This window comes from Nycticebus coucang, chromosome 9 (genome assembly GCF_027406575.1).
Source record: "Nycticebus coucang isolate mNycCou1 chromosome 9, mNycCou1.pri, whole genome shotgun sequence".
Lineage (NCBI taxonomy): Eukaryota > Metazoa > Chordata > Mammalia > Primates > Lorisidae > Nycticebus > Nycticebus coucang.
Genome location: NC_069788.1, coordinates 32,238,143 through 32,254,018, shown reverse-complemented (window position 1 = coordinate 32,254,018; position 15,876 = coordinate 32,238,143). Strand labels below are relative to the sequence as shown.

At 36.6% G+C, this 15,876-nt stretch overlaps 1 protein-coding gene across 2 annotated transcripts in view; it reads left to right on the top strand.

The window, feature by feature from the left end:
- Positions 1-15,876, top strand: part of CD2AP (CD2 associated protein) — a 126,487-nt gene that overhangs the window by 19,382 nt on the left and 91,229 nt on the right. The window contains exon 2 of one of the 2 annotated variants that reach the window (XM_053602712.1): positions 6,601-6,761. In XM_053602712.1, coding sequence (XP_053458687.1) covers positions 6,601-6,761 — 161 coding nt within the window. Of the gene's footprint in view, positions 1-6,600; positions 6,762-10,580; positions 10,856-15,876 lie in introns of those variants that run through there. The other variant, XM_053602713.1, reaches the window with a different exon arrangement.

The following is a 15,876-nucleotide window of genomic DNA, read 5'->3' as shown; positions in this document are numbered from 1 at the left end:
CAGATTAAAATTAGTCTAGGAAAGAGAAACATGGGCAGAGTCTAGGATGGTTCCAAACATGGAGCTTCCAATTCTTCTTTCCTTGTGGTGTCTTGGAAAGCCTTAACTTCTTCCAGCAGTGCTGGGTGACACCACACACAGAATATTGGCAGCCAAAAAAGCAGCTCACCTGAGCCTTCTTGTTCAGCGGTTTAGTTAGTTGAGGAGCGAGATAATGGCTGAATTCCCAGTCAGTGTGGCTGACTTTTAGTCTGTAGCACCTCTGGAGATAGAATTAATACCGGATGGCCCCCAAACTCCCAACATAATCATATTGTTAGTTTTTTTTGGTGTGGTTTTTTCCAGGTGAATAAAGGTCCCCAAGGAACCACACAGTCCCTAGGTAAACAAGGACATTTTTCCTAGAGATCACCTCCCAGGAGATGAGGGCAGAGTCCATACAACTTTTGGGCAAGGTTAATTCTTTACTACACATGACATAAAAAGATAATAAACAGAATCTCAAATCCCTTTGGCAGGCATAATCTCTGTTAGTGTTTTGAATGTAGCTCTATAGACATTTTTTCTATGCTTACTTTTGTTTTATAAAAATATGTTGTTACTAAACATATGTTTTACAATCCTTTTTATTTAATCATTTTACAAATCTAATTATGGATATATTTAAAAGAGCAATGATTTAACCTTATTAATCATTTGGTTTTTCCCCTAAATAAAATAAAATAAAATAAATTTTCTTTTGAATCAATGAACTTAATTATAATACATACAATTGTGTGTTAACATTTTTTGCTATAATATTGAACAAACCATTTTAATATTTGCTGCTTTTAAAAAATCAAAGTAATACTTGTATATGATTATATAAATGTAAAAAATTTAATGATTTGTAATGAAAAATAGTATTTCCTTGCTCATTGTTCTATTCTTATTCAACAGAGGGAAAACACTTTGAAATGTTTCTGTCTTTCCTGTTGCTTTTTTGGGTGGGGATACAGTCTCACTCTGTCACCCTGGGTGGAGTGTGGAGTGCTATGGCATAGCTCACAGCAACCTCAAACTCCTGGGCTCATGCTGTCCTCTTGCCTCAGCCTTTCGAAGAGTAGCTAGGACTATGCCCAGGTAGTTTCTCTGGTTTTAGGGAGACATGGGTCTTTTTCTTGTTCAGGCTGGTCTCCAATCAAGTGATTCCCCCCTTCCCCCTCATCTTGGCCTCCCGGACTGCTAGGAGTATAGGCGTGAGCCCCCATGCTCTTTCCTGTTGTGCTTTTATTTTTTGCCTTTCACGTTTCTAAATAATTAGTTTCTACTGCTGATTTTGATTTGATACTTTCATTTTATTGATTGAGGTAGAATACCCTGGCATCATCATAACTCACAGCAGCCTCAATCTCTTGGGCTCAGGTGATCCCCTTTTTTCAGTTTCCCCAGTAGCTGGGACTATAGGTGCCTACCATGATGCCTGACTAGTTTTTTTTTTTTTTTTTTTTTTTTAGTAGAGACATAATCTCACTCTTGCTCTTGCTCAAGTTAGTCTTGAACTCCTGAGCTTAAACAGTCCACCTGCCTCAGCCTCCCAAAGTGTTAGGATTATAGGTATGAGCTACCACGCTGGCCTTACTTTTTATTTTTGAGACAGAGTCTTGCTCTGTTGCCCAGGCTAGAGTGCCATGGCCTCAGCTTACCTCACAGTAACCATAAACTCTTGGGCTCAAGCAATGCTCAGTCCTCAGTCTCCCAAGCAGCTGGGACTACAGGTGTGTGCTACCACATCTAGCTAATTTTTCTATTTTTAGTAGTGATGGGGTCTTTTTGCTCAGGCTGGTCTCTCTCAAGCTCCTGACCTGAAGCTCCTGACTTCAAGTGTCCCACGTTTGTAAGCATAGTATAAAAGTTCACAGTCTGTGTCCCACTCTGCTTTGTCCCCAGGTAACTCTTATACCTTTTTGTCACCTGTTTAGGCTGTTTGTTCCTCAGGTTTTTGCACAATTGGAATTTTAACACTTTTTTACTTTCTAGGGTTGGCTCCATTATTTCTTGGATTTTGTGTCTTCCTCTGTTTAGCTTCATGTTTTTATTTTTCTAGGACTCAGAACTCCCTGAAAGCTGTTATATTCTTGGTTACAGTTGACTAAAGTGGGCTGGACACGATAGTGACATGTGATTTCATATGTGGGAGTAATTTTCTTTGTACTTGCATGTGTGGAAATGTTATATACTATGCTTGCCTACTGATTTGGCAGAGTATGCTAGTGACTTATTTTTCTTCTTCTAGAATCTTTTTTCTTTTTTTTTGAGACAGTCTTACTGTGTCACCCTGGGTAGAGTGCCTCAGCATCACAGCTCACAGTAACCTCAAACTCTTGGGCTTAAGTGATTCTCCTGCCTCAGTTTCCAAGTAGCTGGGACTATAGGCATCCGCCACAATGCCCAACTATTTTTTTGGTTGCAGCTGTCATTGTTATTTAGTAGGCCTGGGCTGGGCTAGAACTTGCCAGCTTCAGTGTATGTCAGCGCCACTGAGCTATGGGCTCCGAGCCCTTCTAGAATCTTTTATTGCTAATGAGAAGGCTTCTAGTATGATTCTTCTCATTCTCTCTCTCTCTTTTTTTTTTTTTTTTTGAGACAGAGTCTCACTATGTTGCCTTTGGGAGAGTGTTGTGATGTCACAGCTCACAGCAACCTCAAACTCTTGGGCTGAAGCTATTCTCTTGCCTCAGAGTCCCAAGTAGTTGGGACTATGGACACCTGCCACCTGCCACAACCCCTGGCTATTTTTTGGTTGCAGTTGTTGTTGTTTAACAGGCCTGGGGCGGGGGCAGCACCTGTGGCTTAGGGAGTAGGGCGCAGGCCCCATATGCCAAGGGTGACCGAGGGTGGCAGGTTCAAACCCAGCCCAGGCTAAAAAAAAAAGCCAACAGGTCTGGGGCGGGTTCGAACACGCCAGGCCAGGTATGTGTGGCCAGTGTCCTAACCACTGAGCTACGGGCACAGAGCCAGATTCTCATTCTTCCATAGATAAATTTTTCATTTTCTCTCAGAGCTTTCTAGTGTCTTTTTTCTTGTGAAATTTCACCTAGATGTATTTGTTCATTGTATAGGGCTGTCACATACTTTTCTGTTTGAAGATTTGTTTCATTTAGTTTGGATTATTTTCTTGTATTATTTCATTGTTAATTTCTCCATTATTTTCTTCTTGAATTCCTGTTAATTGGATGTTGACTTGATTATGTCTTTTTTGTTTGTTTGTTTTTGTTTTTGTTTTTTTTCCACAGTTTTTTGGCTGGGGCTGGGTTTGAACCCACCACCTCCGGCATATGGGACCGGTGCCCTACTCCTTTGAGCCACAGGCACCACCCTTGATTATGTCTTATCTTTGCTTTCATAGTTTGTCTGTCTCTCTTTTTTTTTTTTTTGTAGAGACAGAGTCTCACTTTATGGCCCTCGGTAGAGTGCCATGGCATCACACAGCTCACAGCAACCTCCAACTCCTGGGCTTAAGCGATTCTCTTACCTCAGCCTCCTGAGTAGCTAGGACTACAGGTGCCCGCCACAACGCCCGGCTATTTTTTGGTTGCAGTTCAGCTGGGGCCGGGTTTGAACCCGCCACCCTCGGTAAATGGGACCAGTGCCTTACCAACTGAGCCATAGGCGCCGCCCTGTCTGTCTCTTTTTATGTTTTAGAAAGTTCTTGGATTTATTCCCTACTCTTCAAAAAATTTATTTTGGAGGATATAAACTTCCAAAGCCTTTTCACTTTTTCATTTCTTTTTTCATAGCATTCTATTCTTTTATGAACTTTATTATAATTTCGTGAGGATATAAATTTGTCCATGTGGTTTTAAATTTTATTTTAAAATAATTGCTAGTAGAAATTTTAGATATACAGGGTGGCCATGAAGTTCGTGTGTAATTTAAAATATTTGTGTGTAATTTAAAATTGCGCAGGAACTTTATGGACACTATATGGTGCGAAGAATCTTATCCCTGACCAATAAGTATCTTTTACTTGTATATTTTAGTATGTATTTCCATAATCTAGTACTATTTCCTACATAATCATTGTATAGTCATAGAGTTTAAGAAAGTAGCACTGATTTATAACCTGTGTTGATTCATGGTTTCTCATTTTATTTAGTGGGGTATATTCTGTTAATTTCATTATTTTGAAGCTCTAATTGTCCTAGTTTGGCTGGTAGGAACCCTTTTGATAGTATTTTGTGTCTGATAACATGTCATTCTTTGGAGAACTTCCTTGCTTTCTGGCACAACTTGATGTTTCAGGCTTATCTTGTACTTTTCCTGCTTAGCCCTGGAATTGGCTGTTTTCTCCAGAATTCCTGATTTCATTTTTGTAGAAAGTGATATTTACTACATAGAAGATCTCAGTGTTAGGTTTGCTTGTTGCCATTGAAGTGCTGCTGGTTTCAGGTCCATTCAGAACAAAAAAGAGTGTGTTACATGAATGAATGTGTGCATAACTATGTGTGTAAATATATGTATGTATATGTACATACATTCATATTTACATTTTTCTGTATTAAAGCCCATAAGTTCATGTTTATACCTCTTCATTATAATTCACTATCACAGTATTGTGTCTAGCTTGCTCCTTTTATAGATCTGTAACTCCCTTCTCTGCCATAGAGAAAGTTGGCTCTCGTTATTCTTAATGTATTTGCTAACTTGATCATTCCACTTAGATGCAAAGCTGTGCTAGTTTTCCCAAACTTTTTTCCTTTCTCCCTTTTTTCTTTTGTTTATCTTCTTTCTTCTTTTATCTTCATAGATAGATTAACCTTACCTGGCTACTGGGAGCATTTTGTCTCATCAAATTATTGTAGTAATAATGGGTGTCAGTTATTCCATATAGAGATTAAGTCAAAATTTCCCTGTTTTCAGCCCGGCATTTCATATAAGCTCACCTTTTCTGAATTTCTGGCTGTTCTGAAGGTTCTGAAGAACAGATTGGTATCTCATTTATGGTTCTCTTAAAAGTACGCTAGGGTGCTTCTTCCTGGCTTTACCAGTTATTCATCCACTTTCAGAAATTTATTGTAATTTCCTGCTGGCTTCCATACCATGTTGGGATATTTTCAGCTGTAAGTAGAAATCCTAATCTTGTCTACAAATTAAGAAAAAGCTACTTCATGTAACAAGAAATCTGAAGGTATTACAGTTCTGGGTTGGTTAATCTGGCAATTTGTTGTATCTAGCAAAGATCAGGTTGTTTTCATCTCCATTTTCCTCCATCTTAATCATATTTACTATTTTTCTTGTTCCAAATGCTGACAGAGGTTTGGTATCACACCTTCTTTAAAAAAACATCCAAAGTGTGCAGGAGGCCATTCCTTCTTGTGTTTTGATTTTTAAGATTCCCTGAGTAAAGGTCAGAATTCATTCATCACATACCTGTTTGAAAACAAGTTGCTCTGTGTGTTTAGTAATTGTTATGTATTTAGAATCACTGTAAATGGACTATCTCTAGATCTTTGCATTAGTTATCCCAGCACCTACTCAATCATGAGTCTGCATTTAAACAAGATTTCCCAAATGATTTAATTAGTACTTGGTATTTGAGAAGTACTGATCTAGACTAGATAAAACCAGCTGTGGCTGAGAGAAGCTTTACTTAAAAGATATAGGGTTCCAAAATATCTGAACAAATTTAAGGTTTTATGACAAAGGAATAGGGGTGGGCATTGTCGAAATGGCTCTTCTTTTGACATATGTCTGGCCATACTCTCGTTTTTGTGTTTTTTTGGTTGTAGTTGTATTTTCTTTTTTATCATTCTTGTCTGACATGAGGAAGAAAAGATAAATGGAGCTGTGGCTAGTTTGTTGTCTTCTGTGGGAAATCTGTTATTGCTTTTCTTTTATTAAACTTATAAAATATTAATTGTATGCATATATGATATTCTATAATCTAAAACTCCTTCATTTCAGAGTCTATTGGTTTGCTGTTTCATACAGATTGACACAATCTTAGCAGCTTAAAACAATACACATTTATTATTTTATAGTTTCTGTGGTTTAAGAGTGGCCATGGCTATCTGGGTCCTCTGCAAGGCTGAAAAAGGTGTGGACCAGGGTTTTGTTCTCATCTGGGGCTCAACTGGGGAAGAATCTGTTTTCAAGCTTATGTTGTTTTTTGGCATTATAATCTTATGTAATCACATACAGTCCTTGATTTTTGTCATATTCTATTGGTTAGAAGTTAGTCATAGGTCATATCTGTATTCTAGGAGAGGGAATTACAGAAGGATTTGAATACCAGGAGGTGGAGATCATGGGGACCACTCCAGGGTCTATGTGTCTGCCACGAAGGGTGTACGTTTGATTATAAGAACATCTGATGGCATGAATTATGCATTATATTTCTTTTTAGACTCCCACTTAAAAGCTAAACTATGTTCTGTACTGAGGTATTTAAGAAATTTGCTAATGTAGCAAATATTTAAAATTATTGTGATAACCCTTTCTGTCTTTTTAGTAATTAATTGGTGTTACTAAATAGATTCTTCGATTAAAAATTTCTTAATATGCTTATGGTATTTTATAAATCAGATTTTAAATATTTCTTTCCCCCCCCTTTTTTAGTTGACTATGTTGTGGAGTATGACTATGATGCTGTACATGATGATGAATTAACTATTCGAGTTGGGGAAGTCATCAGGAATGTGAAAAAACTACAAGAGGAAGGATGGCTAGAAGGAGAATTAAATGGGAGAAGAGGAATGTTCCCTGATAATTTTGTTAAGGTAAATATTTTCAGTTAAATTTCTAGCTGTTGGTAGATAGAATTTAATCTTTAAATAAAATAGATACATTTTTAAAATTAAAATGTATCAGATAAATTTTTACCCTTAAGAGAGTAAGAACGTAAGTATCTCTGTAGTGGATGTCATTGTTGCTTTGTATCCTACTGGATAATGTTGTGTGTATTTGTGTGTTTGTAGACATTTGTGTGTATACTCCCTGTCTTCCTGTATTTTTAAAATAAATAGTAGTTTACATTTGGGTTGTACTTTGTAATTTTCAAAGCAGCTTTGCTGTATACATTTTCGTTTGAACTTGAATTCTTGTTAAGTAAGTTTGATAGGTAGTAGATCCATTTAAAATATAGTGACATTTAGACTGAGAGATAAGTGCTTTGTACACTGTTGAGTAGGCATAGAATCTGAATTGAAGTCTGGAACAATTGTCTGACATGTTTTCTGCTTTTCTAACAACAAAATATATTAGGTCATACTTTTTGAGTTTCAGCATTACAGTAGTTATCTGCCAAAGTAGCAATTAATCTTTACCACTGAACATTTATTTTTCAGTAAATATGCTAGTCACCTCTGCCAGAAAACAATCTTCAAGACTTTTAAATCTATTGCAAGCTAGTAAAATTGTTAGTAATTTAGAGAAGAAAAAAAAGTGAAGAATACTTATATATTTACGCATCATTTATAATTATCTTATTTTTTCTCTCCATATTAGTTTTCTTATATCTAGCCTCTCCCCGACCTCATTAGATTATGAGCTCTTAGGGGAAGGTGTGTATCACATTTGCTTTTCCAGATTGCACAGTTGTTGTTAACAAGATGCTTAGTTAATATTTGTTCCCTGGATAAATTGTGATTCTTTTAATTGTGGTTTTACTTCCAAGTATGAACACATAAATTACCTTTTGGCATCTAAGGTATCTATAGGGCTTCCAGGAACTCCCACAGATACCAAAATTTGTAGCTTCTCTGATCCCTTTTATAAAATAGCATCGTACTACATGTATATACATCCTCTTATTTACTTAAATAATCTCTAGCTTATAATACCCAATTCAATGTAAATAACAAGTAAATAGTTATGCTATATTTTAAAATAATTGTGGTATTTTATTGTTATATTTTGTTTTTTTCCCCAAGTATTTTTTTTTAGTCTTTTTTCAAGAATCAGAAGAACACAAACTTCCCAAGTATTTTTGATACATAATTGATGAATATGCAGATCTATAGCTTGGAGATAAGGAGGGCCAACTATATTTGATCATACAAGGTATCCAGAAAGTTAGTGTGCATTGCACGTGAACTTTATGGACACCCTGAATTGTAGGTATACCTTGGAGATACTGTGGGTTTAGTTTTGGACTACAGTAATAAAGCAAATATTGGAATAAAGTGAGTCACATGAATATTTTGGTCTCCTAGTGATATAAAAGTTAAATTTATGCTGTATGTAGTCTATTAAACGTGTAATAACTTTAAGTCTAAAAAAATAATGTGCACACCCCGATTAAAAATACTTTATTGCTAAAAAAATACTAATGATCATCTGAGCCTTCAGAAATCTTTCACATTCTTTTCGCTGGTGGAGGATGTTGCCTTGATGTCGATGGCTGCTGACTGATCAGAGTAATGTATGCTTACGTTTAGAGTGGCTGTGGCAGTTACTTAAATGAGACAGTGAAGTTTGCCTCATCAATTTAATTTTTATTTACTTGTACCAAAAATTTCTCTGTATTTTGTGATATGGTTTAATAGCGTTTTACTCACAGAACTTCTTTCAAATTGTAGAATCAGTCCTGTCAAATCTGCCACTTCTTTATCAATTAAATACATGTAATATTCTAAATCCCTTGTTGTCATTTCACCAATGTTCATAGCTTCTGCACCAGGAGTAGTTTTCATCATGAGAAGCCATCTTCTTTGTTCATCTATAAGAAGGAACCCCTTATCTGTTCAGATTTTTATCATGATGCAGCAATTTAATCTCATCTTTTGGCTCCACTTCTTTTTTTTATTTTTTGAATTTTGCTTTTAACTGGTTTTCACTCCTCTTAGTTTGAAGTGGGTTTTTTTTGGTAAATTTTCTTTTATTTTTTCTTTTCTTCCTTTCACGATTCTCTCGCCCTTAGCTTCCCAAGTAGCTGGGACTGCAGGCACCTTCCACAACGCCTGGCTTTTTTTGGTAGAAACGGGGTCTCACTCTGGCTCACTCCGGCTCAGGATGGTCTTGAACCACTGAGCTCAGGCAGTCCACCCGCCTTAGCCTGCCAGAGTGCTAGAATTACAGGCGCGAGCCATCCCACCCAGCCTACGCTCCACTTCTAACATCAGTTCTCTTGCTGTTTTCACCACATCTGCACTTACTTTCTCCATCAAAGTCTTCAAATTGCCTCCCTCATAAAGTCATCCATGAGTGTTGGGATCAACTTTTTCCAGACTCTGGTTAATGTTGATATTGTGACCTCCCGTGAATCATGAATATTCTTGATGGTATCTAGAGTGATGAATCCTTTCTAGAAGGTTTTCAACTTACTTTGCCCAGCTCCATTAGAAGAATCACTATCTAGAGCAGCTATAGCCTTATAAAATACATTTCTTAAGTAATAAGAATTGCCAATCAAAATTACTCCTTGTTGTGCTGCAGAATGGATATTGTATGGCACAAAAGCAACATTAATGTCCATATACATATCTGTTGGAGCTCATGGGTGACCAGATGCATTGTCAGTGAGCAGTAATATTTTGAAAGGAATCTTTTTTCCTGAGCAGTAGGTTTCAATATCATACTTAAAAAATTTAGTAGGTCCTGTGCTGCCATCCAGGCTTTGATATTCCGTTTCTAGAGGCAGAATAGAGTTATCATAATTCATAAGGGTCTTAGAATTTGCAGACGACTAAGTGAGGCTTTTCATGGAGCTTTATTTCCTCTACGTATTGGCAAGATTGTGGGTTTCTCCAGTACCTAGTTCCTAAGCAGTGAATTCACTGCCTTATTGTTTTGCAAATTGTGAGGAGCACAATCTACCTGGCTGATCTACCTTTTTTCTCTACCTTTCAGAACTTTTAAATTTATTTTAAAATATGGAACATCCAGAGATCATGACTGTACTTAGGAGAAATAGAGAAACATACAGTTCCTCTCTCCTAAGAGAAAATCCAGATGGTGAGGCATTTTAACAGAGATCTTAATGTACATTTTAAACGGTAGCCTAGTTTGCTTATAAGTAAGGTTTATCCAGTCTAAGTACTCACAATTATAAAAGTTTTTTCTTTTAGAGACGGTATAGGAATAGCTTTTTTCTTAAGCAGCTCTTACAAAGCCAGTGTTCAGAAAAATGTAATAATAGTTACCATTTTTTTGTTTTTCATTTTGTTTTGTTTTAAAGACACAGGATCTTGGTCTGTTGCCCAGGCTGGTGTACAATGGTGTCATTATAGCTAATTGTATGCTCAAAGTCCTGATCTCAGGCAATCCCCCCCAGTGCTGGAATTCTAGGCATGAACCACAGCCTGTAATGTTAGCTACCATTAACAGAAGAATAGATATGCATTCATTGTAACAGGTGTAATAAGCATAGTTAATGCTTTTAAGTTATGACTAACTTCTGAAGTTAAGATAACACATTAGGTTTAAGGTTGCCTATCAGAGCAATTGACTGGTTGTACACATTTTACTGAATGTTGGACTCTGTTCACTGATGTTTCATGTAAAAGGGTGCAGAGTCTGATCACCTGAGGAGGTGGAGGAAGAGAAGGGGAGGAGCAATACCAAAGGTACATTTGGTAGTTAACTTTGCAGGTGTTAAAACAGAGTATGGAGAAAGCAGAAAAATATCAGTGCAGTGGTAATCAAAAGAGAAACTTAAAAATATTTTTATTTGTGTACCTAAAGAGTATTAACAGGGATAGTATTTGTGGATTGGGGACTTTATTCTGTGAATAGCAAAGCAGATTTCTCATGAGCTCTTTAGAGATCTTGGAGGTGGTACAGCTTATTATATAGCCTGTTTATTCTGATAATATTTTTAGTTTGTGCTTTAAAAACCAAATGAATATGTTTATAGAAGATGTCTCAGGTGCTGGTAAGTGAATTGCTGTTACTTATGTTTTTAAATTTAAAGTGAAATTTTGATCTTATGATTTGAGAATGTGTTTTAGGCTTTTTGATACACATATAATGAGAAGGAAGAAACCAGAATTATTCACTATGTTATTTTAGAATGCTGACAAATCAATCACAACCATTTGAATGTTTTTTTCTTGGTTTTAACCTAAATTTTCAGCAAACCGTTGTTCTTCATTTAGCAAAAAGATTTTTCAAAGAACTAGTTTGAAAGCTTATGTTTATTTAAAAATGTTTGTTTTTAGTTTATTTCTAGATTCCATAGGTGAAATGCTTAAGTAGACATTAGGACTTTAAATGTATTTAAAATCTTTTTTAGAATTACTTTAAAGAAAAATTAAATAGTAATATGCAGAATAAGAAGATGATCTCATGTATGTGTATATGACTACCTTGGAAGGGTCTTACTGATTTTTTTTTTTTTAAATGTTATCACATTTTTTTTGGAAGAATGCTAATTTAGGTTTTAATTCTGGTGATTATTTCACTGTTTTCATAAGAAATGTTACTTGAATGACAAAAACGACAGTTTTGTTTTACATGACTTATTTTTTTTTTAAATCCTTTATGAACTGTTCTTTTGGATAGATCTCAGTGATGGTTTCAAATATTAAGAGATGTGTTGGTTGTTTTAGGAGAATAGTTCAGGAAGCTAGCTTTATAATAGTTCATTTAGGAAAGAACATTTGGTGTTTGATTTACTTTCATTAGTTGGAGACCGATTAAAGGAGAAAACAGTTCTGCAGATATCAAGATGTTAAATGGAAGAAAAGTTTACTTGCTAATTGGGAATTATACTAAAAAATTAGATGTTAATTAGCTTGACTGTAATTTCATTGTGTATTTGTGTACCTATTATATGTTGTGTTCCTTAAAATATGCAGCTTTTATTAATGAAAAGAATAGAGCTTGATTTCTACCTTTGTAGAATCATTTTGCGTGAGGAAGAAATAAATCTTCATTGAAAAAAGGCAAAACAAAGCAAAAATAACCTACCCCAAAATACAGTAGTAGATAAATTAACAAGGTTGTATATAATTATTTATGATACATCATAGTACATTTCTTGTTTCATACTGTTAAAGCATTAATTATTTTATACACTAAGAGTAATTAATTTCTGTGACTTGAGTTATTTTAGATAATACTATTCTGAATCTCATATAGGCTATCATTCACTGAGTTGGAGAAATAGTTCACATTGGTAACTTTTATTTTGATTGATTGATTGATTATTGATTGGGATCTTGCTTTGTGGACTAGGCTTGAGTGCAGTGGTGCAATCATAGCTCACTGCAACCTGGGACTCCTAGACTCAAGTGAACCTCCCACCTCAGCCTCCTCAGTAGCTATAGGTAGGACTATAGGTACACAACACCATGCCTAGCTAATTTTTAAAAATTCAGTTTTTTTTTGTTATTTTTTTTTTATAGAGATGAGGTATTGCTATATTGTCCAGACTGGTCTCGAACTCCTGGTCTCAAGTGGTCCTACTACTTTGGCCTCCTGTGGAGCTGGGATTGAGCCATTGGGCCTGGCCCTATTTTTATTTTATATTTTAAATCATAGAAGTAATACATGTTGAAACAAACTTTAAGCAGTATAGAACCATCTATTATGATGAGTCCTTCCTTCCCTTTCTCTCCCTCGCCTCTCCACCACTCCCTTCCCCTCCATCCTGGTAGAGTGCTGTGTCCTCATAGCTCACAGCAACCTCAAAGTCTTGGGCTTGAGCCATTCTCTTGCCTCAGCCTCCCAAGTAGCTGGGACTGCAGGTGCCTGCCACAAAGCCCTGCTATTAGAGACACGGGTCTCAAACCTGTGAGCTCAGGCAGTCCACTCACCTCAGAGTGCTAGGATTATAGGTGTGAGCCACCCTGCCCTACCGTACTTGCCTTTCTTTATGATCCTCTCTCAACCTCTTTGCATGTTTGGAAATTTGGTAGCTATTTTTTTTTTTTTTTCTATAGAAAATCTTTTAAGTTGAATTAGTATCCTGTTTTCCCCTTTACACACTATGCTTAATACCATAAATAGAAATTTAGCACATTATTTTATATAAACCATGTTAATGTTTGCCTTAGACTTAATCTAGAAAGTTAAATTATATTAATAATTTTTCCTCTTAAGGAAGAAAAATTTTGTTCCTACTAAGGTGTTTCAGTTTGGCAGAAATAATGTAAACCAGGTATCAGGAAAGCTTGAATTCCAGAAGCTGGTCTTCTGGGTTATCTCCTGTTCTTGCTGGCCCCAGCACCGATTGTCTGATTGTTTGCTTAAAGACACTAGCAGCCTGGAGGGAGGCTCTCCACTGTAGGCCTGATGTCTTTTCAGTCAAAAGAAATCCTGGGCACACTTCATTTCCTGTAGTTATTATTCTAAAACCCCTTCATCCTAGGGCTGAAAATGCAAATAACATTTTTTAGATTAACAAAATTAGTATGAAAAATGTGACCATTTTAAAATATTGTGATATTGTCAGTGTATTTTAGTGTGGTATGTCTGAAAGAATATGGGTAAGGGAAGAGTTCTTTTTTTTTGTGTGTGTGTGTGTGTGTGGTTTTAGGCCGGAGCTGGGTTTGAACCCACCACCTCCGGCATATGGGACCGGCGCCCTACTCCTTGAGCCACAGGCGCCGCCCAAGGGAAGAGTTCTTTTTCCTACTATACTTCACGTAGCTTTCATTAGCATTCTCAGGGTAGGAAAAAAGAAAAGGAGTAGGATGTAATTGACAATTAATTTATATAACACCCCCCACACCTTTCCTGCTTTTGCCTTTTTGTTTTAAAGAGGGTAGCAGCTTTTTGTCCTGAGTGGAGAGACAGCAATTGGGAAAGTATATTTAGAGAGAGAAATTTAGAAACTTCAAAATTTTCCTTGGTGATTTTGATATAATAACATTGAGAAGGTGTATGTTGATTTCATATTAAGGACTTTTTTTTTGTTTTTTGGAGACAGAGTCTCACTATGTCGTCCTCGGTAGAGTGTGGTGGCATCATTGCTCACAGCAACCTCAAACTGCTGGGCTTAAGCTATTCTCTTGCCTCAGTCTCCCAGCAGCTGGAACTACAGGCCCCCACCACAACGCCTGGCTATTTTTTTGTTGCAGTTGGCCCCAACTGGGTTCGAACCCACCAGCTTTGGTGTATATGGCTGGCACCGTAACCACTGTGCTACCAGCGCCGAGCCAAGGAATATTTTTTCTTTCTTTTTTTCCCCAAGGGATATTTTTTATTAGTCATTTTACTTTGGCCTTATGGGGTTTTGCTGAATATCCAGTTTAATGTAATCATAATAAAACAAGGAATTCAAATGACCTGAGTTAGGATCATTCCCTATATATATTACCTATATTCTGAAAAACAAAATAAAAACTTCAGGAATGGGATAGAAACCTAAATCTATCATTCTAAGGCTAATTTAAAAAATGTGAGTCTAAAGTTAACTTAGTCAAAGCTAAAACAGTAGGGAATGTGTACCAGTTGAACATTTAGTCCTTATTTCCCTTATTTTTTAGTAATATCACTTTTTCATCTGATTATGCTTTTGTAAAGTAGAAGGTACTAGTTTCATATAACATTTTTGGAAATCCTAAATGTTAAATTAAAAATAATTTAGAGTATATCTTTGATGTTAATTAACCTCGGCAGAGCTATGAGAGTCTGTTTAGGAATTTGGTGATGAGGTACCCTGTCTCTTTCCTTTGAGAAACAAAGAGAGCCGGGCGTGGTGGCTCACACCTATAATCCCAGCATTTAGGAGGCCTCTGCTGGTGGATTGCCTGAGCTCATGAGTAGGAGAGCAACCTGAGCCAGAGTGAGACCCCATCTCTAAAATACAGCCGGGTATTGCAGTGGGTGCCCGTAGTCCCAGCTACTTGGGAGACTGAGGCAAGAGATTTGCTTGAGCCCGAGTTTCAGATTGCTGTGAGCTAAGATGCCACAGCACTCTACCGAGGGTGACAAAGTAAAACTGTTTCCAAAAAAATAAAAAGAAATTCTCTCATCTGGTTTTTATTATTTTGTGACCTTTGATTCTATGAATGCTAGTTAATTGCTTTCTATTTTCAAAGCATCCTAATACCCTGACCATGATCAGATAACTAAATTATCATATGAATGTATATTACAACATGAGGTAGTGGTTTGTGAATTTTATTATCTTTTTATTCTCTGTTTTTGGTTAATGCAGTCCAAGATAAGTATCTTTTCCAGGCTAAAGTGCCATGGCTTCAGCCCAGCTCACAGCAACCTCAAACTCCTGGGCTGAAACTATCCTCCCACCTCAGCCTCTCCAGTAGCCGGGACTACAAGGCACTTGCTATAATGTCTGGCTAATTTTTCTGTTTTTAGTAGAGAGTTGTCTCATACTTTCTCAGGCTGGTCTCAAACTCCTGAGCTCAATGGATCCTCTTGTCTCAGCCTCCCAGAATGCTAGGATATAGGGGTGAGCCATATGCCTGGCCTCATGATCTTAATAGATGAAGAATAGCTGTATCTTTTTTCACATGTTTTAGCTAGCCACAATTTGTTTCTATGTTTCAATTTCTTATCTTTATCATATTTTTTACTCCTTATCTATGAAACAAAATCAATGTAGTATATTCTTTTTTATATGGAGATTATCCATACTATACTTTGCCAATTTTATATCAACATTACCTATTATGCAAGAGACTTATCTCTGTGGAGAGTGAGAGTCCGAGTTTGCTTTGTTCATTCATGATTGTTCTTTAAGTGAAGATATCTTGTTTATTTATTTGGCTGGATTTCTTGGAGTCATTTTCAAAGTCAGGAAAGGAAGTGAATTTGGAGAAAGAAATACTAGGCTGGGCATGGTGGCTCATGCCTGTAATCCTAGCTCTAGGAGGCTGAGGTGGGTGGATTGCTTGAGCAAGACCAGCCTGAGCAAGAGCAAGATCCCATCTCTACTAAAAATAGAAAAACTGAGGCAAGAGGATCGTTTGAGCCCAAGAGTTG